Below are 26,180 nucleotides of genomic sequence, written 5' to 3' on the forward strand. Positions count from 1 at the left end.
ACTCTTACCCAGTCCAAAGATCAGGGCTTGATCCATCACCGTTATTTAGCTCACTGCCCCATCCCAGCTCAGAACCTGGCTATATGCAAATTAGTCTGTCCCTGGCCCAGTGCATCATGGGAACAGGGCAGACCAAACTACCAAGCCAATTCTTCACCAGAAAGGAGACAAGCTTCCGGGGACCGGTTTCTGCCATTCCAGGCGTCGTCGGCCCGGCTTGCTTGAATCCTGATGGAGCAGTGAGCAAGGGACTCATGTCTGAGTATACCCTTCCACGCTTATGGTGGACAAAATGATTCAGAAAAGGGGGTGGTGATGAACAGAGTGTCTGAATTAAGCAGACCACTCTTAACCAGTCCAAAGATCAGGGCTTGATCCATCACCGTTATTTAGCTCACTGCCCCATCCCAGCTCAGAACCTGGCTATATGCAAATTAGTCTGTCCCTGGCCCAGTGCATCATGGGAACAGGGCAGACCAAACTACCAAGCCAATTCTTCACCAGAAAGGAGACAAGCTTCCGGGGACCGGTTTCTGCCATTCCAGGCGTCGTCGGCCCGGCTTGCTTGAATCCTGATGGAGCAGTGAGCAAGGGACTCATGTCTGAGTATACCCTTCCACGCTTATGGTGGACAAAATGATTCAGAAAAGGGGGTGGTGATGAACAGAGTGTCTGAATTAAGCAGACCACTCTTACCCAGTCCAAAGATCAGGGCTTGATCCATCACCGTTATTTAGCTCACTGCCCCATCCCAGCTCAGAACCTGGCTATATGCAAATTAGTCTGTCCCTGGCCCAGTGCATCATGGGAACAGGGCAGACCAAACTACCAAGCCAATTCTTCACCAGAAAGGAGACAAGCTTCCGGGGACCGGTTTCTGCCATTCCAGGCGTCGTCGGCCCGGCTTGCTTGAATCCTGATGGAGCAGTGAGCAAGGGACTCATGTCTGAGTATACCCTTCCACGCTTATGGTGGACAAAATGATTCAGAAAAGGGGGTGGTGATGAACAGAGTGTCTGAATTAAGCAGACCACTCTTACCCAGTCCAAAGATCAGGGCTTGATCCAACACCGTTATTTAGCTCACTGCCCCATCCCAGCTCAGAACCTGGCTATATGCAAATTAGTCTGTCCCTGGCCCAGTGCATCATGGGAACAGGGCAGACCAAACTACCAAGCCAATTCTTCACCAGAAAGGAGACAAGCTTCCGGGGACCGGTTTCTGCCATTCCAGGCGTCGTCGGCCCGGCTTGCTTGAATCCTGATGGAGCAGTGAGCAAGGGACTCATGTCTGAGTATACCCTTCCACGCTTATGGTGGACAAAATGATTCAGAAAAGGGGGTGGTGATGAACAGAGTGTCTGAATTAAGCAGACCACTCTTACCCAGTCCAAAGATCAGGGCTTGATCCATCACCGTTATTTAGCTCACTGCCCCATCCCAGCTCAGAACCTGGCTATATGCAAATTAGTCTGTCCCTGGCCCAGTGCATCATGGGAACAGGGCAGACCAAACTACCAAGCCAATTCTTCACCAGAAAGGAGACAAGCTTCCGGGGACCGGTTTCTGCCATTCCAGGCGTCGTCGGCCCGGCTTGCTTGAATCCTGATGGAGCAGTGAGCAAGGGACTCATGTCTGAGTATACCCTTCCACGCTTATGGTGGACAAAATGATTCAGAAAAGGGGGTGGTGATGAACAGAGTGTCTGAATTAAGCAGACCACTCTTACCCAGTCCAAAGATCAGGGCTTGATCCATCACCGTTATTTAGCTCACTGCCCCATCCCAGCTCAGAACCTGGCTATATGCAAATTAGTCTGTCCCTGGCCCAGTGCATCATGGGAACAGGGCAGACCAAACTACCAAGCCAATTCTTCACCAGAAAGGAGACAAGCTTCCGGGGACCGGTTTCTGCCATTCCAGGCGTCGTCGGCCCGGCTTGCTTGAATCCTGATGGAGCAGTGAGCAAGGGACTCATGTCTGAGTATACCCTTCCACGCTTATGGTGGACAAAATGATTCAGAAAAGGGGGTGGTGATGAACAGAGTGTCTGAATTAAGCAGACCACTCTTACCCAGTCCAAAGATCAGGGCTTGATCCATCACCGTTATTTAGCTCACTGCCCCATCCCAGCTCAGAACCTGGCTATATGCAAATTAGTCTGTCCCTGGCCCAGTGCATCATGGGAACAGGGCAGACCAAACTACCAAGCCAATTCTTCACCAGAAAGGAGACAAGCTTCCGGGGACCGGTTTCTGCCATTCCAGGCGTCGTCGGCCCGGCTTGCTTGAATCCTGATGGAGCAGTGAGCAAGGGACTCATGTCTGAGTATACCCTTCCACGCTTATGGTGGACAAAATGATTCAGAAAAGGGGGTGGTGATGAACAGAGTGTCTGAATTAAGCAGACCACTCTTACCCAGTCCAAAGATCAGGGCTTGATCCATCACCGTTATTTAGCTCACTGCCCCATCCCAGCTCAGAACCTGGCTATATGCAAATTAGTCTGTCCCTGGCCCAGTGCATCATGGGAACAGGGCAGACCAAACTACCAAGCCAATTCTTCACCAGAAAGGAGACAAGCTTCCGGGGACCGGTTTCTGCCATTCCAGGCGTCGTCGGCCCGGCTTGCTTGAATCCTGATGGAGCAGTGAGCAAGGGACTCATGTCTGAGTATACCCTTCCACGCTTATGGTGGACAAAATGATTCAGAAAAGGGGGTGGTGATGAACAGAGTGTCTGAATTAAGCAGACCACTCTTACCCAGTCCAAAGATCAGGGCTTGATCCATCACCGTTATTTAGCTCACTGCCCCATCCCAGCTCAGAACCTGGCTATATGCAAATTAGTCTGTCCCTGGCCCAGTGCATCATGGGAACAGGGCAGACCAAACTACCAAGCCAATTCTTCACCAGAAAGGAGACAAGCTTCCGGGGACCGGTTTCTGCCATTCCAGGCGTCGTCGGCCCGGCTTGCTTGAATCCTGATGGAGCAGTGAGCAAGGGACTCATGTCTGAGTATACCCTTCCACGCTTATGGTGGACAAAATGATTCAGAAAAGGGGGTGGTGATGAACAGAGTGTCTGAATTAAGCAGACCACTCTTACCCAGTCCAAAGATCAGGGCTTGATCCAACACCGTTATTTAGCTCACTGCCCCATCCCAGCTCAGAACCTGGCTATATGCAAATTAGTCTGTCCCTGGCCCAGTGCATCATGGGAACAGGGCAGACCAAACTACCAAGCCAATTCTTCACCAGAAAGGAGACAAGCTTCCGGGGACCGGTTTCTGCCATTCCAGGCGTCGTCGGCCCGGCTTGCTTGAATCCTGATGGAGCAGTGAGCAAGGGACTCATGTCTGAGTATACCCTTCCACGCTTATGGTGGACAAAATGATTCAGAAAAGGGGGTGGTGATGAACAGAGTGTCTGAATTAAGCAGACCACTCTTACCCAGTCCAAAGATCAGGGCTTGATCCATCACCGTTATTTAGCTCACTGCCCCATCCCAGCTCAGAACCTGGCTATGTGCAAATTAGTCTGTCCCTGGCCCAGTGCATCATGGGAACAGGGCAGACCAAACTACCAAGCCAATTCTTCACCAGAAAGGAGACAAGCTTCCGGGGACCGGTTTCTGCCATTCCAGGCGTCGTCGGCCCGGCTTGCTTGAATCCTGATGGAGCAGTGAGCAAGGGACTCATGTCTGAGTATACCCTTCCACGCTTATGGTGGACAAAATGATTCAGAAAAGGGGGTGGTGATGAACAGAGTGTCTGAATTAAGCAGACCACTCTTACCCAGTCCAAAGATCAGGGCTTGATCCATCACCGTTATTTAGCTCACTGCCCCATCCCAGCTCAGAACCTGGCTATATGCAAATTAGTCTGTCCCTGGCCCAGTGCATCATGGGAACAGGGCAGACCAAACTACCAAGCCAATTCTTCAGCAGAAAGGAGACAAGCTTCCGGGGACCGGTTTCTGCCATTCCAGGCGTCGTCGGCCCGGCTTGCTTGAATCCTGATGGAGCAGTGAGCAAGGGACTCATGTCTGAGTATACCCTTCCAAGCTTATGGTGGACAAAATGATTCAGAAAAGGGGGTGGTGATGAACAGAGTGTCTGAATTAAGCAGACCACTCTTACCCAGTCCAAAGATCAGGGCTTGATCCATCACCGTTATTTAGCTCACTGCCCCATCCCAGCTCAGAACCTGGCTATATGCAAATTAGTCTGTCCCTGGCCCAGTGCATCATGGGAACAGGGCAGACCAAACTACCGAGCCAATTCTTCACCAGAAAGAAGACAAGCTTCCGGGGACCAGTTTCTGCCATTCCAGGCGTCGTCGGCCCGGCTTGCTTGAATCCTGATGGAGCAGTGAGCAAGGGACTCATGTCTGAGTATACCCTTCCACGCTTATGGTGGACAAAATGATTCAGAAAAGGGGGTGGTGATGAACAGAGTGTCTGAATTAAGCAGACCACTCTTACCCAGTCCAAAGATCAGGGCTTGATCCATCACCGTTATTTAGCTCACTGCCCCATCCCAGCTCAGAACCTGGCTATATGCAAATTAGTCTGTCCCTGGCCCAGTGCATCATGGGAACAGGGCAGACCAAACTACCAAGCCAATTCTTCACCAGATAGGAGACAAGCTTCCGGGGACCGGTTTCTGCCATTCCAGGCGTCGTCGGCCCGGCTTGCTTGAATCCTGATGGAGCAGTGAGCAAGGGACTCATGTCTGAGTATACCCTTCCACGCTTATGGTGGACAAAATGATTCAGAAAAGGGGGTGGTGATGAACAGAGTGTCTGAATTAAGCAGACCACTCTTACCCAGTCCAAAGATCAGGGCTTGATCCATCACCGTCATTTAGCTCACTGCCCCATCCCAGCTCAGAACCTGGCTATATGCAAATTAGTCTGTCCCTGGCCCAGTGCATCATGGGAACAGGGCAGACCAAACTACCAAGCCAATTCTTCAGCAGAAAGGAGACAAGCTTCCGGGGACCGGTTTCTGCCATTCCAGGCGTCGTCGGCCCGGCTTGCTTGAATCCTGATGGAGCAGTGAGCAAGGGACTCATGTCTGAGTATACCCTTCCACGCTTATGGTGGACAAAATGATTCAGAAAAGGGGGTGGTGATGAACAGAGTGTCTGAATTAAGCAGACCACTCTTACCCAGTCCAAAGATCAGGGCTTGATCCATCACCGTTATTTAGCTCACTGCCCCATCCCAGCTCAGAACCTGGCTATATGCAAATTAGTCTGTCCCTGGCCCAGTGCATAATGGGAACAGGGCAGACCAAACTACCAAGCCAATTCTTCAGCAGAAAGGAGACAAGCTTCCGGGGACCGGTTTCTGCCATTCCAGGCGTCGTCGGCCCGGCTTGCTTGAATCCTGATGGAGCAGTGAGCAAGGGACTCATGTCTGAGTATACCCTTCCACGCTTATGGTGGACAAAATGATTCAGAAAAGGGGGTGGTGATGAACAGAGTGTCTGAATTAAGCAGACCACTCTTACCCAGTCCAAAGATCAGGGCTTGATCCATCACCGTTATTTAGCTCACTGCCCCATCCCAGCTCAGAACCTGGCTATATGCAAATTAGTCTGTCCCTGGCCCAGTGCATCATGGGAACAGGGCAGACCAAACTACCAAGCCAATTCTTCACCAGAAAGGAGACAAGCTTCCGGGGACCGGTTTCTGCCATTCCAGGCGTCGTCGGCCCGGCTTGCTTGAATCCTGATGGAGCAGTGAGCAAGGGACTCATGTCTGAGTATACCCTTCCACGCTTATGGTGGACAAAATGATTCAGAAAAGGGGGTGGTGATGAACAGAGTGTCTGAATTAAGCAGACCACTCTTACCCAGTCCAAAGATCAGGGCTTGATCCATCACCGTTATTTAGCTCACTGCCCCATCCCAGCTCAGAACCTGGCTATATGCAAATTAGTCTGTCCCTGGCCCAGTGCATCATGGGAACAGGGCAGACCAAACTACCAAGCCAATTCTTCAGCAGAAAGGAGACAAGCTTCCGGGGACCGGTTTCTGCCATTCCAGGCTTCGTCGGCCCGGCTTGCTTGAATCCTGATTGAGCAGTGAGCAAGGGACTCATGTCTGAGTATACCCTTCCACGCTTATGGTGGACAAAATGATTCAGAAAAGGGGGTGGTGATGAACAGAGTGTCTGAATTAAGCAGACCACTCTTACCCAGTCCAAAGATCAGGGCTTGATCCATCACCGTTATTTAGCTCACTGCCCCATCCCAGCTCAGAACCTGGCTATATGCAAATTAGTCTGTCCCTGGCCCAGTGCATCATGGGAACAGGGCAGACCAAACTACCAAGCCAATTCTTCACCAGAAAGGAGACAAGCTTCCGGGGACCGGTTTCTGCCATTCCAGGCGTCGTCGGCCCGGCTTGCTTGAATCCTGATGGAGCAGTGAGCAAGGGACTCATGTCTGAGTATACCCTTCCACGCTTATGGTGGACAAAATGATTCAGAAAAGGGGGTGGTGATGAACAGAGTGTCTGAATTAAGCAGACCACTCTTACCCAGTCCAAAGATCAGGGCTTGATCCATCACCGTTATTTAGCTCACTGCCCCATCCCAGCTCAGAACCTGGCTATATGCAAATTAGTCTGTCCCTGGCCCAGTGCATCATGGGAACAGGGCAGACCAAACTACCAAGCCAATTCTTCACCAGAAAGGAGACAAGCTTCCGGGGACCGGTTTCTGCCATTCCAGGCGTCGTCGGCCCGGCTTGCTTGAATCCTGATGGAGCAGTGAGCAAGGGACTCATGTCTGAGTATACCCTTCCACGCTTATGGTGGACAAAATGATTCAGAAAAGGGGGTGGTGATGAACAGAGTGTCTGAATTAAGCAGACCACTCTTACCCAGTCCAAAGATCAGGGCTTGATCCATCACCGTTATTTAGCTCACTGCCCCATCCCAGCTCAGAACCTGGCTATATGCAAATTAGTCTGTCCCTGGCCCAGTGCATCATGGGAACAGGGCAGACCAAACTACCAAGCCAATTCTTCAGCAGAAAGGAGACAAGCTTCCGGGGACCGGTTTCTGCCATTCCAGGCGTCGTCGGCCCGGCTTGCTTGAATCCTGATGGAGCAGTGAGCAAGGGACTCATGTCCGAGTATACCCTTCCACGCTTATGGTGGACAAAATGATTCAGAAAAGGGGGTGGTGATGAACAGAGTGTCTGAATTAAGCAGACCACTCTTACCCAGTCCAAAGATCAGGGCTTGATCCATCACCGTTATTTAGCTCACTGCCCCATCCCAGCTCAGAACCTGGCTATATGCAAATTAGTCTGTCCCTGGCCCAGTGCATCATGGGAACAGGGCAGACCAAACTACCAAGCCAATTCTTCACCAGAAAGGAGACAAGCTTCCGGGGACCGGTTTCTGCCATTCCAGGCGTCGTCGGCCCGGCTTGCTTGAATCCTGATGGAGCAGTGAGCAAGGGACTCATGTCTGAGTATACCCTTCCACGCTTATGGTGGACAAAATGATTCAGAAAAGGGGGTGGTGATGAACAGAGTGTCTGAATTAAGCAGACCACTCTTACCCAGTCCAAAGATCAGGGCTTGATCCATCACCGTTATTTAGCTCACTGCCCCATCCCAGCTCAGAACCTGGCTATATGCAAATTAGTCTGTCCCTGGCCCAGTGCATCATGGGAACAGGGCAGACCAAACTACCAAGCCAATTCTTCACCAGAAAGGAGACAAGCTTCCGGGGACCGGTTTCTGCCATTCCAGGCGTCGTCGGCCCGGCTTGCTTGAATCCTGATGGAGCAGTGAGCAAGGGACTCATGTCTGAGTATACCCTTCCACGCTTATGGTGGACAAAATGATTCAGAAAAGGGGGTGGTGATGAACAGAGTGTCTGAATTAAGCAGACCACTCTTACCCAGTCCAAAGATCAGGGCTTGATCCATCACCGTTATTTAGCTCACTGCCCCATCCCAGCTCAGAACCTGGCTATATGCAAATTAGTCTGTCCCTGGCCCAGTGCATCATGGGAACAGGGCAGACCAAACTACCAAGCCAATTCTTCAGCAGAAAGGAGACAAGCTTCCGGGGACCGGTTTCTGCCATTCCAGGCGTCGTCGGCCCGGCTTGCTTGAATCCTGATGGAGCAGTGAGCAAGGGACTCATGTCTGAGTATACCCTTCCACGCTTATGGTGGACAAAATGATTCAGAAAAGGGGGTGGTGATGAACAGAGTGTCTGAATTAAGCAGACCACTCTTACCCAGTCCAAAGATCAGGGCTTGATCCATCACCGTTATTTAGCTCACTGCCCCATCCCAGCTCAGAACCTGGCTATATGCAAATTAGTCTGTCCCTGGCCCAGTGCATCATGGGAACAGGGCAGACCAAACTACCAAGCCAATTCTTCACCAGAAAGGAGACAAGCTTCCGGGGACCGGTTTCTGCCATTCCAGGCGTCGTCGGCCCGGCTTGCTTGAATCCTGATGGAGCAGTGAGCAAGGGACTCATGTCTGAGTATACCCTTCCACGCTTATGGTGGACAAAATGATTCAGAAAAGGGGGTGGTGATGAACAGAGTGTCTGAATTAAGCAGACCACTCTTACCCAGTCCAAAGATCAGGGCTTGATCCATCACCGTTATTTAGCTCACTGCCCCATCCCAGCTCAGAACCTGGCTATATGCAAATTAGTCTGTCCCTGGCCCAGTGCATCATGGGAACAGGGCAGACCAAACTACCAAGCCAATTCTTCACCACAAAGGAGACAAGCTTCCGGGGACCGGTTTCTGCCATTCCAGGCGTCGTCGGCCCGGCTTGCTTGAATCCTGATGGAGCAGTGAGCAAGGGACTCATGTCTGAGTATACCCTTCCACGCTTATGGTGGACAAAATGATTCAGAAAAGGGGGTGGTGATGAACAGAGTGTCTGAATTAAGCAGACCACTCTTACCCAGTCCAAAGATCAGGGCTTGATCCATCACCGTTATTTAGCTCACTGCCCCATCCCAGCTCAGAACCTGGCTATATGCAAATTAGTCTGTCCCTGGCCCAGTGCATCATGGGAACAGGGCAGACCAAACTACCAAGCCAATTCTTCACCAGAAAGGAGACAAGCTTCCGGGGACCGGTTTCTGCCATTCCAGGCGTCGTCGGCCCGGCTTGCTTGAATCCTGATGGAGCAGTGAGCAAGGGACTCATGTCTGAGTATACCCTTCCACGCTTATGGTGGACAAAATGATTCAGAAAAGGGGGTGGTGATGAACAGAGTGTCTGAATTAAGCAGACCACTCTTACCCAGTCCAAAGATCAGGGCTTGATCCATCACCGTTATTTAGCTCACTGCCCCATCCCAGCTCAGAACCTGGCTATATGCAAATTAGTCTGTCCCTGGCCCAGTGCATCATGGGAACAGGGCAGACCAAACTACCAAGCCAATTCTTCACCAGAAAGGAGACAAGCTTCCGGGGACCGGTTTCTGCCATTCCAGGCGTCGTCGGCCCGGCTTGCTTGAATCCTGATGGAGCAGTGAGCAAGGGACTCATGTCTGAGTATACCCTTCCACGCTTATGGTGGACAAAATGATTCAGAAAAGGGGGTGGTGATGAACAGAGTGTCTGAATTAAGCAGACCACTCTTACCCAGTCCAAAGATCAGGGCTTGATCCATCACCGTTATTTAGCTCACTGCCCCATCCCAGCTCAGAACCTGGCTATATGCAAATTAGTCTGTCCCTGGCCCAGTGCATCATGGGAACAGGGCAGACCAAACTACCAAGCCAATTCTTCACCAGAAAGGAGACAAGCTTCCGGGGACCGGTTTCTGCCATTCCAGGCGTCGTCGGCCCGGCTTGCTTGAATCCTGATGGAGCAGTGAGCAAGGGACTCATGTCTGAGTATACCCTTCCACGCTTATGGTGGACAAAATGATTCAGAAAAGGGGGTGGTGATGAACAGAGTGTCTGAATTAAGCAGACCACTCTTACCCAGTCCAAAGATCAGGGCTTGATCCATCACCGTTATTTAGCTCACTGCCCCATCCCAGCTCAGAACCTGGCTATATGCAAATTAGTCTGTCCCTGGCCCAGTGCATCATGGGAACAGGGCAGACCAAACTACCAAGCCAATTCTTCAGCAGAAAGGAGACAAGCTTCCGGGGACCGGTTTCTGCCATTCCAGGCGTCGTCGGCCCGGCTTGCTTGAATCCTGATGGAGCAGTGAGCAAGGGACTCATGTCTGAGTATACCCTTCCACGCTTATGGTGGACAAAATGATTCAGAAAAGGGGGTGGTGATGAACAGAGTGTCTGAATTAAGCAAACCACTCTTACCCAGTCCAAAGATCAGGGCTTGATCCATCACCGTTATTTAGCTCACTGCCCCATCCCAGCTCAGAACCTGGCTATATGCAAATTAGTCTGTCCCTGGCCCAGTGCATCATGGGAACAGGGCAGACCAAACTACCAAGGCAATTCTTCACCAGAAAGGAGACAAGCTTCCGGGGACCGGTTTCTGCCATTCCAGGCGTCGTCGGCCCGGCTTGCTTGAATCCTGATGGAGCAGTGAGCAAGGGACTCATGTCTGAGTATACCCTTCCACGCTTATGGTGGACAAAATGATTCAGAAAAGGGGGTGGTGATGAACAGAGTGTCTGAATTAAGCAGACCACTCTTACCCAGTCCAAAGATCAGGGCTTGATCCATCACCGTTATTTAGCTCACTGCCCCATCCCAGCTCAGAACCTGGCTATATGCAAATTAGTCTGTCCCTGGCCCAGTGCATCATGGGAACAGGGCAGACCAAACTACCAAGCCAATTCTTCACCAGAAAGGAGACAAGCTTCCGGGGACCGGTTTCTGCCATTCCAGGCGTCGTCGGCCCGGCTTGCTTGAATCCTGATGGAGCAGTGAGCAAGGGACTCATGTCTGAGTATACCCTTCCACGCTTATGGTGGACAAAATGATTCAGAAAAGGGGGTGGTGATGAACAGAGTGTCTGAATTAAGCAGACCACTCTTACCCAGTCCAAAGATCAGGGCTTGATCCATCACCGTTATTTAGCTCACTGCCCCATCCCAGCTCAGAACCTGGCTATATGCAAATTAGTCTGTCCCTGGCCCAGTGCATCATGGGAACAGGGCAGACCAAACTACCAAGCCAATTCTTCACCAGAAAGGAGACAAGCTTCCGGGGACCGGTTTCTGCCATTCCAGGCGTCGTCGGCCCGGCTTGCTTGAATCCTGATGGAGCAGTGAGCAAGGGACTCATGTCTGAGTATACCCTTCCACGCTTATGGTGGACAAAATGATTCAGAAAAGGGGGTGGTGATGAACAGAGTGTCTGAATTAAGCAGACCACTCTTACCCAGTCCAAAGATCAGGGCTTGATCCATCACCGTTATTTAGCTCACTGCCCATCCCAGCTCAGAACCTGGCTATATGCAAATTAGTCTGTCCCTGGCCCAGTGCATCATGGGAACAGGGCAGACCAAACTACCAAGCCAATTCTTCACCAGAAAGGAGACAAGCTTCCGGGGACCGGTTTCTGCCATTCCAGGCGTCGTCGGCCCGGCTTGCTTGAATCCTGATGGAGCAGTGAGCAAGGGACTCATGTCTGAGTATACCCTTCCACGCTTATGGTGGACAAAATGATTCAGAAAAGGGGGTGGTGATGAACAGAGTGTCTGAATTAAGCAGACCACTCTTACCCAGTCCAAAGATCAGGGCTTGATCCATCACCGTTATTTAGCTCACTGCCCCATCCCAGCTCAGAACCTGGTTATATGCAAATTAGTCTGTCCCTGGCCCAGTGCATCATGGGAACAGGGCAGACCAAACTACCAAGCCAATTCTTCACCAGAAAGGAGACAAGCTTCCGGGGACCGGTTTCTGCCATTCCAGGCGTCGTCGGCCCGGCTTGCTTGAATCCTGATGGAGCAGTGAGCAAGGGACTCATGTCTGAGTATACCCTTCCACGCTTATGGTGGACAAAATGATTCAGAAAAGGGGGTGGTGCTGAACAGAGTGTCTGAATTAAGCAGACCACTCTTACCCAGTCCAAAGATCAGGGCTTGATCCATCACCGTTATTTAGCTCACTGCCCCATCCCAGCTCAGAACCTGGCTATATGCAAATTAGTCTGTCCCTGGCCCAGTGCATCATGGGAACAGGGCAGACCAAACTACCAAGCCAATTCTTCACCAGAAAGGAGACAAGCTTCCGGGGACCGGTTTCTGCCATTCCAGGCGTCGTCGACCCGGCTTGCTTGAATCCTGATGGAGCAGTGAGCAAGGGACTCATGTCTGAGTATACCCTTCCACGCTTATGGTGGACAAAATGATTCAGAAAAGGGGGTGGTGATGAACAGAGTGTCTGAATTAAGCAGACCACTCTTACCCAGTCCAAAGATCAGGGCTTGATCCATCACCGTTATTTAGCTCACTGCCCCATCCCAGCTCAGAACCTGGCTATATGCAAATTAGTCTGTCCCTGGCCCAGTGCATCATGGGAACAGGGCAGACCAAACTACCAAGCCAATTCTTCACCAGAAAGGAGACAAGCTTCCGGGGACCGGTTTCTGCCATTCCAGGCGTCGTCGGCCCGGCTTGCTTGAATCCTGATGGAGCAGTGAGCAAGGGACTCATGTCTGAGTATACCCTTCCACGCTTATGGTGGACAAAATGATTCAGAAAAGGGGGTGGTGATGAACAGAGTGTCTGAATTAAGCAGACCACTCTTACCCAGTCCAAAGATCAGGGCTTGATCCATCACCGTTATTTAGCTCACTGCCCCATCCCAGCTCAGAACCTGGCTATATGCAAATTAGTCTGTCCCTGGCCCAGTGCATCATGGGAACAGGGCAGACCAAACTACCAAGCCAATTCTTCACCAGAAAGGAGACAAGCTTCCGGGGACCGGTTTCTGCCATTCCAGGCGTCGTCGGCCCGGCTTGCTTGAATCCTGATGGAGCAGTGAGCAAGGGACTCATGTCTGAGTATACCCTTCCACGCTTATGGTGGACAAAATGATTCAGAAAAGGGGGTGGTGATGAACAGAGTGTCTGAATTAAGCAGACCACTCTTACCCAGTCCAAAGATCAGGGCTTGATCCATCACCGTTATTTAGCTCACTGCCCATCCCAGCTCAGAACCTGGCTATATGCAAATTAGTCTGTCCCTGGCCCAGTGCATCATGGGAACAGGGCAGACCAAACTACCAAGCCAATTCTTCACCAGAAAGGAGACAAGCTTCCGGGGACCGGTTTCTGCCATTCCAGGCGTCGTCGGCCCGGCTTGCTTGAATCCTGATGGAGCAGTGAGCAAGGGACTCATGTCTGAGTATACCCTTCCACGCTTATGGTGGACAAAATGATTCAGAAAAGGGGGTGGTGATGAACAGAGTGTCTGAATTAAGCAGACCACTCTTACCCAGTCCAAAGATCAGGGCTTGATCCATCACCGTTATTTAGCTCACTGCCCCATCCCAGCTCAGAACCTGGCTATATGCAAATTAGTCTGTCCCTGGCCCAGTGCATCATGGGAACAGGGCAGACCAAACTACCAAGCCAATTCTTCACCAGAAAGGAGACAAGCTTCCGGGGACCGGTTTCTGCCATTCCAGGCGTCGTCGGCCCGGCTTGCTTGAATCCTGATGGAGCAGTGAGCAAGGGACTCATGTCTGAGTATACCCTTCCACGCTTATGGTGGACAAAATGATTCAGAAAAGGGGGTGGTGATGAACAGAGTGTCTGAATTAAGCAGACCACTCTTACCCAGTCCAAAGATCAGGGCTTGATCCATCACCGTTATTTAGCTCACTGCCCCATCCCAGCTCAGAACCTGGCTATATGCAAATTAGTCTGTCCCTGGCCCAGTGCATCATGGGAACAGGGCAGACCAAACTACCAAGCCAATTCTTCACCAGAAAGGAGACAAGCTTCCGGGGACCGGTTTCTGCCATTCCAGGCGTCGTCGACCCGGCTTGCTTGAATCCTGATGGAGCAGTGAGCAAGGGACTCATGTCTGAGTATACCCTTCCACGCTTATGGTGGACAAAATGATTCAGAAAAGGGGGTGGTGATGAACAGAGTGTCTGAATTAAGCAGACCACTCTTACCCAGTCCAAAGATCAGGGCTTGATCCATCACCGTTATTTAGCTCACTGCCCCATCCCAGCTCAGAACCTGGCTATATGCAAATTAGTCTGTCCCTGGCCCAGTGCATCATGGGAACAGGGCAGACCAAACTACCAAGCCAATTCTTCCCCAGAAAGGAGACAAGCTTCCGGGGACCGGTTTCTGCCATTCCAGGCGTCGTCGGCCCGGCTTGCTTGAATCCTTGGAGTTTATTATACCAGGATACCACTATCAGCTTCATCTGACCCACATACAATAATTTCCCTTATTAATCCTTTAAGAAACTGTCCACATTTTCTCTCTTTTGGTCGAACCTGATTGACAATCCAACATTGCAACATGTCTAGCAAAACTTAGCCACCCCAGACAAGTAGGCAGATGTTCAGAAAACAAATGTCTGCATATTTCCCTACGTGCAATAGCAATTAGTATGAACAGTAAAGAAGATTTAATTTTCCCCAAACCAGGTGTAGTTGCACTTACTACTCCAAAGATAATTATAGCTAGGCTTACCTCGATGTTGACCCTGGAAAAAGTGGTTCAAGACTCCTCCCATCTCTTGCCAGATGGCCTGGATAGCTGGACATTGCCCACAAAGATGGATGTCATCCACATTCTCCAAGTCGCAATTCAGGAAGCTTCTTCTTTTACTTCCTCTCATCTTCGCCAATTTCTTGGGGGACCAGTAGACCCTGTAAAATGTAAATAGATGGTTCCTCCTGAGTGCTGCAGATTTTACTGATGCCCATAAAGTAGTAGTCGATACTTGCCATAAAGATGGTACATCGCAGCCTGGCATGTCCAGCTTCCAGATCACTCCCGGAGGAGGTGGGCGTTGTCCCCCTCTACCAATGCCCAGTACCATTTGGAGACTTCTTTCCTGTATTTATGGGTGTTTTGTAGCCCGTATTTTCGGCAGGGGGCGAGGCTCTACAGCCATAGCGGAGGAGCCCCCACTGTAGAAGCAGACAATGACCTCTGGTGACACTTTCACTTGCATTCCTCTCCCAGTAGTTCAAACCTGCATACTTAAGTTATGGGTGGCACCACTTTAGACAGCACCACCTTCACAAAAGTTCAAGTATTATATGACATGCTGGAGCAAACAAAACTTTAAGGAAAATTATCCTACATCAAAGATGGCCCAGATATGTTGCAAACCGCTCAAAAGATTTTCTTTTTAGGTCAATATAAATATCACTATTTTTTTAACAATGTTAAAAACATTTAACAGCTTTGTTCAGGTTTAACTGAAATGTTCAGGAGTTCTCTCACTTTATTTAGCAAATTATTTCCAGGGTAAAGAGAGCCCACCCCTTGTGCAGCTGGTGAGAAAGCCAAGCAAGCTAAGACTTTGCTGCTAATAACTTGGTGTGATCGAGAGGGGTGGCTCGACGCATCATCCTCCAAGGGGGATAAAAGGAGCACTATTGACTTCAGTACAGTTCTATCAAACTGAAGAATGTTTTAGTAATAATCATATAAAAAGTTAGCTTTTTAGATATTTGCCTAGAATTGATTTGAATGCTTTGCCCGTAGACATCAATCAACCTTTTCTTGGTCAGGCCATTGAGTCCAAATAGTGTTCACATTTTGCAAATGGAGCCATGCTAGAGGAAACAGAGGCATACTTCTCTGTTTCTGGTCCTTTTTAAGAAACCTATTGTAGCCAAAGTGCAGGAGACTTAGCGGACATTCACTTCAACCCAAATGCGCCTCACTGGGAGCATCGATTCCCGGTGACGTGCAGACGTCTGTGACTCCTCCATTTGCAGTGGTCACATTTTCATTGCACACAACAAACAAAGCCCTCTGAATACTGCTCTTGGAGAAGGTCGATTATTTAAACATTACTTGGGTCTTTTGTTTAATTCTATTGATCAGTCGGGGTCATTTGTCAATTGACTCGGTTCCGGGATGTAAAGAAGGAGCACAATGTATCATTACCTTAACTTGAATGGTTAAGTACAAACAGTTCCTCATGGTCAGGTGGCTGCTGGGAGTATTGACGATGTGTTTGGTTGTATTGTCTTCTTTATCTGACTTTGACCGCCATATAATGAATTAGGGCTTTTTTTAAACCTGCAAACTTACACGTTCGCAGAAAGCTTGATGTACCTTAATTGAAAACTGAAGCATTCCTACTAAAATTTAGGGGTAATGATGCATACTGAAACTTTATGACTACCATGTTCATCTTTAGCCTTGATGGATAGAGATGACTCCTGCTCCACAATATCTCTGGCTGAGGTGGTCAGTGTCAATGGTGCATGTCTGCCTCCATTTACACCAGCACAGGTTTGGCTGTACAAACATGCAAATCAGCCCAGAAGGCTGCAACCCCGGAAACCAGGGTCACACCGTTGACATAATGTTTATATCAGCTGATTGCCAAGACTGACTGTCTGGAAAGCCCCCTCCACACCCACCTCCCTTTACAATAGTGTTTTTGTCTGTCTATTTTTCTTTCTGCCATCTATTCCCTTACTATACTGTTCTTTTCCTCTGTTGGTCTCTACCTTCATTCGCCTGACCTTTTCTATTGTGGCACCATCATCACACTTCCCTGTTCTTCATCCAGCTGGGTTGTATGTTGACACATTGTTTACAAAAACATTGTGCTACCAAAATATTGCGGCCAAAACATAAGGAAGTCAATTGTACATAGGCAAATAACGATTTACTGTTTACAACTAAATATCTTCATAACTTCAAGATATATACCTTCATAGCTGCCAAAATTCCCAGGTCCATGCCTGATGTGCTGCTCCAGTCTAGTTTTTTCCTCTAAATTCTGGGACGTGTCGTTCTGTTTTGTTGTGGAATAAACAAGACTGCAAGTCCGAGAATTCAAATAAAAAACATGGACTGGAGCAGCACATGATGCATGGACCTGTGAAGCTTGTCAAACTTTATAAATAAATAAATAAGGCTGTATCGTCTGGGTACACATTTGTAGTGTTAAGTAAAGTCAACCAAAACTTACCAACCTATACTCAAGTTGTCGATATTTGGCTACTCGATATTCTGGAGTCAATATTGAGGCGGAACACCTCCAGCTGGATCCCAAGAACCATGCTTCATCTACCCAGTGGCGCCTCTACAGTGATTTTGGGGCACACAGTGAGCCACTTATAAAACTGGCAGAGCCAACTGCACAGGGCAATCGTTAAAAAAATATCTGTTTGTGTCTGGGCAAATGTGCAAATATATATTCACTGAAAAAACAAAGGTGAAAGTGGAGTTATCTGTGCAAAAAGTTTTAGGATTTCAACTTATATTATAAAAAAAACTTCGAAATTCATTGAAAAAGCACTACCATTTAAAAACCAAAAACCAGAAAATTTGGTATAAGTACGACATGCACTGCCATAGATTTCAGATGTCATGAGTAATGTAGTATGTGTTGTCCTAAGCAGTGCATCACAGCGGTGCAAGTTACACTCATATCATTCGCATATAACTGTCAAACTTCCCTGGTTTTATGTTTTTTTAAAAGTAATGCTATTTTCGACCCCATACTCTGATAGTGTGTAAAACGTGCAAAAACTGCTATGAGCTTTGGTTTAGTTTTGTTATAACAATATGTAAAGAATTTTGCCTGCATTTTATTTCAGAGACAAATCCTAGGTACGTTTTGAGGAACTGGATGGCGGAATCTGCTGTACGCAAGGCTGAAAACAATGACTTTTCTGAGGTAAATTAATTACAGAATTCTTATAACTAATGTGATACAGCAGAACTATAAAATAGATGGCCTGTGTTGTTCAGGGCGGTGGTGCATGAGCAGTAACCTAGCATTAGCAATGAGGATGTTTCCAACCAGTTAGTTACATTTTGAAAACTATTGTAATTTATATCGAAAATGGCCGGAGTTAACTATTTTGCATACTTAATTTCAGAATCGAATAAATATTGCGACAAAGTTGCATTGTACACACTTTTATCCCTCTGAAATAGTTTTTGGAAACTTTTAAAACAACTTTGTTTTGCATCTCGAATTCCTGTTTTTCTTTTTTTTCCATAATTGGGATTTCTTTGGCATACGTGGATTTCTGGTCAATTCTTATATTTGGTGTAGTGGGAACACCCAAATTGGATTGAATTAAAATGATAGTGTGCGGGTAACACCACTCGAGGGTCCGCTGACCAAATTCATTCGAGAAATTAAAAACACTTGTCTGTATGTTCATTGATGACATCTAAATTGATCCATTACAAAATCATTTTACATTTTCTCTCGGGAGGGTGACCTGGCTGCTCTCTTATAACTACTGTTACATGTTTATCTGCTAAGTGTGTTACTTTCTGATGGATACTTCTGACGGCAGAACTGCCACCACTTACTCTTCATATGCTCGCGGAGCATTATTCTGGATTCGGCCGGGCGTCATCTTCCAAGTACTTGGCACCATTATAGACAGGTAGGGGTGGTTCGCGCTGGTTGAAGGCCGATTTAAGAGATTATTCTCCTGAGGAGCACATATGGGCCATGCTTTCAGGGATACTAGCAGACAAAACTAGGACGCCGTGGATACTAGGTAGGGACTACAATTGCATGCTTGACATACAGCTGTATCAATCCCACACCCTGCTCCTCCGCCCACCTCACACCCAATCATAGTGCTTCATGAGGTAGGTATGTCAGTGGGTCATCGTGGATACCTGGAGAACTGCGCACACACACACTCAAGTCTATCTAGTCTATTCTGCACCACATAACCTTCATCTTCACCTAGACCGCATTCTATGTTCCACCTCCATTTAAGATACGGTTGCACTTGCAGCCTACATGGGGCGCATCATTTCAGGCCATGACACTGAGATAGTGGAAGTGGCATGGAACGCCCCAGTCCCCCCGGGACCCACATGGTATTTCTCCTGGAAAAATCTGGAGGACCTGGGATTCCGCAAATCCCAAAAGTCGCATATAAGACACTTCCAGGTAAACCATGCCACGGCTTCCACTAGTATATCAAAAGCTGAGGTTCACTCGGGAGAAACAAAAAATTATTGATAGAAAAATAATTCAAGATAAGCCAACAAGGTGTACATATACAAAGAGTAATGTTCCCTTGTAAAATAACTTCACACACACTGTAGCAGATTTTAAAAACAAGATTGTTTGAATATATAATATGTTAATTATTCCAAATGTGTAAAAAAATAAACATTCAAGCAAAAGAATCAAATATTAATCAGACAATCAAGAAATTCTGGTGCAATCCAGATACAGATATTCAATACACAATAATAGGCTGCAGTGTCAGACTAAAGCAAACTGTTTACCAATATTATATCTATTTGCAAGATTTGTAATGTGCACAGCTACTTGAAGGGGTTTCCCAGCGCAAGGTAGAAGCAGATAGACAGTCCCGGAACCGATCAATAGAAAAGCCAGTTTTTCAGGTTTTTGCGAAAGGCAAGTAGGGAGTTGCAGTTTCTAAGATCAACAAGCAGAGAGTTTCACAATTTGGGACCTAGTTAAACAAAAGAACGGCCCTTTGTGTGGGTGAGACAAAATCTAGGTATAGAAAACAGTGCTTGGCCCAAAGATCTCAATGCGTGAATGGGAGAGTACGGAGTAACTAGCTCCTGAGTGTTTGACCGTGAACATATAGCATAGAGCCTTAAACTATATACGCTTAGATACCCCGAGCCAGTGAAGTTCCTGGAGCAGAGAAGTAGCAGATGCTCTCCAAGATAAACGAAAGAGCAGCTGAGCTGCAGAATTGTTTTTACTATCTGCAGTTATTTGGGCTGCTAGGGGAATTAAGCACATAATTTATTTTAGCCATTTAAGGGTTGAAAAACAGATTGCAGTGACCTTAGCTATCTGTGGTTTCAAGGAGACCTTAGCCTCAATAATAAAACGCGGAGTTTTGGCCGTAGTGGACAGGGTGGGCACATTCCTTAAAGAGTCCGGCCAATGTCTGGGGCCCCAGAGGGCAGCAGTGTTACCCAGGACCAAAACCTCCATTTTATAACCATTGAGCCTAAGGGCGTTCTTATTCATCCATAATGAGATGTTCCTCAAACCCAGAGTCAGCAAAGATGTATCATGGTGCTGAGCCGATAATAAGGAGAAGATGATCTGTGTGTCATCAGCGTATGAGAAGAGAGTAAGCCCGCATTTCTCTATTAGGTCTGCTAATGGTTGAACATAGATTGTAAAAAGCACAGGGCTCAAAATGGAACCCTGTGGAACACCAGAGGGCCAGGCTAGAGGCTTGGATCTCGCTTTGGCAGAGGAGATCTGAAAGGAGTGGTTACTCAGGAAAGAAACAAGGCAGCTCAGGGCCAAACCTTCGAGGCATAAGGAATCAAGTCTGCCAGTCATGGTGGCATGAGACACTGTGTCAAAGGCTGCGCTTAGATCTAGCAGAATGAGTGCAGCTGTTCGTCCCGAATCCAGGTGCTGCCTAAGACATTCAGTTACGCCGAGAAGAGCGCACTTCGTGCTATGCACCGCCCTGAAGCTAAATTGTGAGGGGTGGAGAAACTAGTGGGTCTTAATGAAAGTGGAGTGTTGGGCGATAACATGTTTTTTCAAATGTTTTAAAAAAAACTGTAAGGAGAGAGATAGGGGGTAATTTGACCGGCTTGACATTTTTTTTAGCAGGGGGAGAACCAAAGCTTGTTTCCACCTCTGAAGTACAATAGCATACCTCAGTGAGGTGTTAAGGATTTCTCCGATCACATTTAATACAGCGGCATCCAAATGTCTGAGCTTAGCAGGGGGGAGCGGATCCAATGGAGATTCAGACTTGATGAAGTGCATGGCTGTCAGGAAGTATGGAATATCCATAAGCGCCCATTCACTTATTTTTGCGGCAACTGTTGGGTCTGATAATTCCTTCACCACCTTAAAGAGTGTTTTCTGGCAGTGTTGGGAAGTGGTGATTGTTTTTCAGTGTAATAAGTGGTATGTGCTGATTTACAAAGAACATGATATCTTTTTAAAGCCACCACATAATCAGACTTAGCCTCCTCATCATATAGTTTCCTCCAATGTCTTTCTAACATTATACACCGCTTCTTTTCTGATCGGAGTCTGTCATTAAACCAGGGAGCTGGAGGGTGAGTTCTACGCAAATGTTTGTGGGTAGTTGTCAAAATAGTGTCAACAGCTTCATTGAGCCATTGATGTAAAACAGTTTCGTCCTCAGCACATGTAGTAGAAGTGTTGACTTTGTGTTAAGAAGTTGCTTGTTTAATGCTAAAATGTTAAGTTCCGGCCAGTTTCTGACATTAGATTTCGAGACAGGCCGCACTATGAAGTGCAAAGGGACTTTAATCATAAAAGGCACAGCAAAGTGGTCAGACCAGCGTAACTGGAGAGAGGGGGTTGATAAGTAAGCCCTTTATATTACAGAACATTGGGTCCAAAAGGTGCCCGGTTAAGTGAGCAGGCTCAGAGTTTAGAAGTGCTAGTTTAAGAGTACCCAGGTCTTTGATAAAAGCTACAGACTGGTTGGAATTTGGATCCTCGAGATGAAGATTAATGGCCAGAGCAGTGTAACATTGGCAAAGAGCAAGCTATGAGAGGCCAATAGGTCAGGGACGGCAGTGCACCATTTATTCTGGTAATCAGGGGGACGATAAATCGGAGCCCCAGAGAACGTGGATTTCGGAGTGAAGGAGAGTGTGAATAGCAATGGTTCGCAGTCTGTGGTCAAAATTTTATCAATTTTACATTTATAAGCTTTTTTAAAGATAATAGCAACTCCTCCACCAGAAAATAGCACATATTTTCTGAAAGAAAGTTGACGTTCCAGCCCAAAAGCTAAGTGTGACCAGGGCCATCATCAGGACATTTAGTAGAAAGCAACCTAAACAAAAAGAAAGAGAATTGAGAAAAAAAATCCTCAAAAGTATGCGTATATGGAAAAAACTTGGAAGTAGCCATCACCAAGTGTCGACTCACCTAAGGAGTTAAGACATATAAAAATAAAGAGAGAGCACTGAGCAGACCTCCCCCCCACCTAGTCCTCAAAAGCAGAGTTGATGTACATTCCAATATCCAAATCACCAAGAGTTGCAGAGTTAGTCAGTCAGTCAGTCAAAATAATCTTTAATCGGTTAATTAAAACCATAGAAGATACACACAGCACAATTAAATAGATCAACACGAGTGAAATCTGCTATGGTGGTGGCCACGTGGCATGCAAAGCATCAAGGATAAAATTAATATCAACAGTTCAGAGACACAATACTGTCTAAAATGCAAAGATGAATAATAATTTGTCACAGATAAAATATATACAAGTAAGAGACAATGACACGAAACTTAAAAGACATAAATTATCTATAAAAACATGTAATAGATGCATATTGTAGTCACCCCTTTCTTTTTCTGATCCTGACAGCGTTCATTAAAAACCTTGCTAAATTAAAACCGACATATTCATCAAATAACAATTGCAAAAAAAAAAAAATAAGCAGTCATCATACAACTGACTGGTGCTATTGTTGCTTCAATTTTATTAGCGAAGCCGGAAATAAAAACACTGGCAATACGATTTTTGAAAAAAATACTGAAAGAAAACCACTTGACAAAAAGAACCACAGAAAAAAACTGTTGTTTATAAAAAGAGAATAATAGAAAAATAATGAAAGTATTAACAAAAATGTACAAAATACAGTTACACATAAAAACAACAGGTCATCCCAGCAAATAAAATCCAAATTAGGAATCACCTTTTTACAATTGATAGGTCGATACAGTTCGTAGTGCTTTGTCATTGGTGTTAAGACCTGTGATGGCAGAGTTCAAATGGTCAATCTATCTGCATTCCAGCAACATCAAAGTTCGTGAAATATTGGTAATTTTATCCGTCCTCCGAACTTGCTCGATGACTTGCCACTTAAACTGTTGCTCAGAGCGTCCCACTTTCTGAAAATGTTCGACTAGAGGTGTGTTAATGATTCCGCACCGTATTCTACTCCTGTGGTTTGGGGTCCTAAAAGGAATCCATTGGGTCGTCAACCCAATGTACATCTTACCACAGGGACACCAAATGGCATAAATAACGTTCCAGGAGTTACAGTTCATATGACAAGTCACGAAAAATTGTACATTTGCGATGTTGTAATACCTTGGTATTAAATTATAATCACATCTCTAGGGATTTGAGTCGGATGGTTTCAAGATTGTCACGAGGGGGATCTGTAAGCGGGAAGTTGCATGGATTCGCTGAGTACTCAAGAGGGACGTCAGGGAGACTGAACAAGTTATATCCACCCTAGTAAGATGCCTGAGGTACCACACTGACTGAGGCCAAAACTCGTCACGCCACTCTCTGGGAGCGACTGTTCTTCTTCAATCTCAGCACCTATAAAGCCAGGACGCATAAGGAGAGAGACAAATCTGGTCACCTCCTCACGTGGCTGGTTTGGCAGGGCGCCGACTCAGGCCCGATCCTGGAAAAAACCTTGCCTACTGGAGACAGCTTATACACACAATGTGACATCCTGAATACATTCTTTGTGTATTACTCCTCTATATACAAGGCATCCCCTTCCCCAGACTTTGGCGCGGTCTGTAATTATTTTGGCAGGGCCTGCATCTTCGGAGATGCCTGTATTACGATTCCCGAAATCAAGCAAGCCATCCGGTACTTAGTTAGAAATAAAACCCCAGTGCCTCCATCCCTCCAAGAATCTCTCCAGGTGTCCCTCCCGAAACCTGGCAGAAATCAAACCTAATTATCATCATACCGGTGGATCGCCATCCTCCTTGCAGATCATAAGACTTTGTGGAAGATCCCGGCTGATAGCTATGTTCAGATATTACCATACCTAATTCGCCCAGAACAAAATAGTTTTGTTCCCGGATGCAGAACATCTCAAAACATCCTATGTCTGTTTCATGTGATGGACCAGGCTCCCCGGCAATTCCAACATGCGGCCTGCCTAATATTGGATCTTGAAAAAGCGTATTATACACTCATTTGGAATTATCTTTTACAGGTGTTGATTGGGCTAGCGGTTGGAAAACGCCTCTTAGTATACACAAAATTGTTATACTCCAAGCCTACCTCCAGGATTCGCCTAGACACACTTATAATTTTCCATGTGCAGAGGCACCAGACAGGGCTGCTTGCCCTACTTACTGCCCCTTGCCGTTCCGCTCCGACTGGAGGGCATGTCTTGGCCGCTCCCCTTGGACAATGCGACCCACATATTGTCTTTGTATGCAGATGACCTACTCCTCTACTTCGGTGATGTCCACTCAGATCTCTCCCCAATACACACTACACTCCATGCGTTTGCGCAGGTGGCGGGCCTCTGGTCAACTTAGCCAAATCGTGTGTGTATCCACTCAGTTGCAGTATGTAAACAAAATTCCTAGACAATTAATAGTACATAAAATCAATATCACATTTGTTTCAAAATTAGTCAATGTAAGACTAATAATATGTACATATATTGAAAATACACAATTAATTTCACATACATATATAAAAAATATACAATATATTGTTTATGAAAACAAGCAATATTCTAATACTGTGGCAAAATTGAAATTATGTTTGTTTTCACTTTTGAAAAGTGAAAAACAGAAATATAATTTCAAATTTGCCACAGTATTAGAATATTGCTTGTTTTTATAAACAATATATTGTATGTTTTTTATATATGTATGTGAAATTAATTGTGTATTTTCATTATGTATTTTTAATGATACGAAAAAGTTCTTATGAATAAAAATAATCTTGCACATTTTTTTTTAACATTTATTGTTTAGTTCATTATATACATATTATTAGCCTTACATTGACTAATTTTGATACATGTGATATTGATTTTATGTACTATTAATTGTCTAGGAATTTTGTTTACATATTGTCTTACCCTGTCCTAGAAATTGGAATTCACCAGGGGTCCTTGTTTCTTGCAAAGATCCACTCAGTTGCAGTGCATCCTCACTTGAGGTGTGACTCAGAGGGACCCTACTGAATTGGAAAGGCAAAACAGTCCATTATCTTGGAGTTTGGCTGTACCACTCCCCAGCCGATTTATATGTAGGTAACCTAAGGAGAGTCATTTCTGCCCTTAACTCTCTAGTACAGTTCAGGACAAATTTGCCCTTAGCTACAACTGGGAAAATAGCCCTGTCCAAAATGATAATCTTACCCAGGTTGCTGTATTCCCACCCCATCCCCAAACGCCTTTTCCAGGAACTCAGTATTATGTTAGGGGAACTATCTGGGTAGACAAGCGCCATCGAATTGCGCTGAAAAAGCTGCAACTGTAAGTTGGCAGAGGCGGACTCAGAGCCCCATTATTTGAGGCTTATTACTTAGCAGTGCAATTTTAGTGAGTTTCACTGTGGTTAGCAGGGCGACTCATGGGAGAGACATGTACTGGATCCGACCTCCTTACACTATCCACGCTTCTAAACTTCCTACTCCCCAGAATTGCATTCCAGACCACATGATCACTGCAAGTCACTATTGCTCGTAAATGTCTTGCAAGGGTGTCTCACTTCACATGCCACATTCCACCCCATACCACAGCACCTCCCCCCCCCCCCTGCTGGGCCTGCCACAATTTCCCAGGTCCCATTTCGCCACTGACTTCAGGAGCTGGCATGAGCAATCCCTGACAACAGTAGGAGACCTCTTTGCGGATGGGCACCTCCTTACCTTCGACTAGCTTGTGTCTGACCATGGTATTCAATGGGGACAGTCTCTAACATACAGACAGCTGTGTCATGCATGCCAAGCCCTCAGGTCCACACTTGACGCAGAACCCCAAAAACACTCTGTTATACATGGTCTGCTGCTTATGGGGGCACGGCGTCACCGGATAATGCGGATATATAAAGCTGCATGGGGACACACTGAGTTCCCGGTGGCAACTCTGCGGGGCAAATGGGAGGATGATATGGGACTGGAGCTACATGAGACCAAGTGGGATCAGGATTCAATGACTGTCTAGGAATGCCTGGTTTAAAAGCATACACCAGAGCAGCTCAACTGCTAATCCCCTAATGCACACCTTAGCTGACACCATTGCCATTCATGTTGTGGCACTTTCCTCTAA

The 26,180-nt window shown here is 46.9% G+C and overlaps 1 protein-coding gene across 2 annotated transcripts in view; it reads left to right on the forward strand.

Moving 5' to 3' along the window:
- The window catches only part of LOC144784551 (protein nucleotidyltransferase YdiU-like), a 319,919-nt gene that overhangs the window by 287,410 nt on the left and 6,329 nt on the right, over positions 1-26,180 (forward strand). For both annotated transcript variants that reach the window (XM_078663432.1, XM_078663433.1), the window contains one exon: positions 17,747-17,826. In XM_078663432.1, the coding sequence (XP_078519558.1) occupies positions 17,747-17,826 (80 nt within the window). The remainder of the gene's footprint in view (positions 1-17,746; positions 17,827-26,180) is intronic.

Source organism: Lissotriton helveticus, chromosome 10 (genome assembly GCF_964261635.1).
Source record: "Lissotriton helveticus chromosome 10, aLisHel1.1, whole genome shotgun sequence".
Classification (NCBI taxonomy): Eukaryota; Metazoa; Chordata; class Amphibia; order Caudata; family Salamandridae; genus Lissotriton; species Lissotriton helveticus.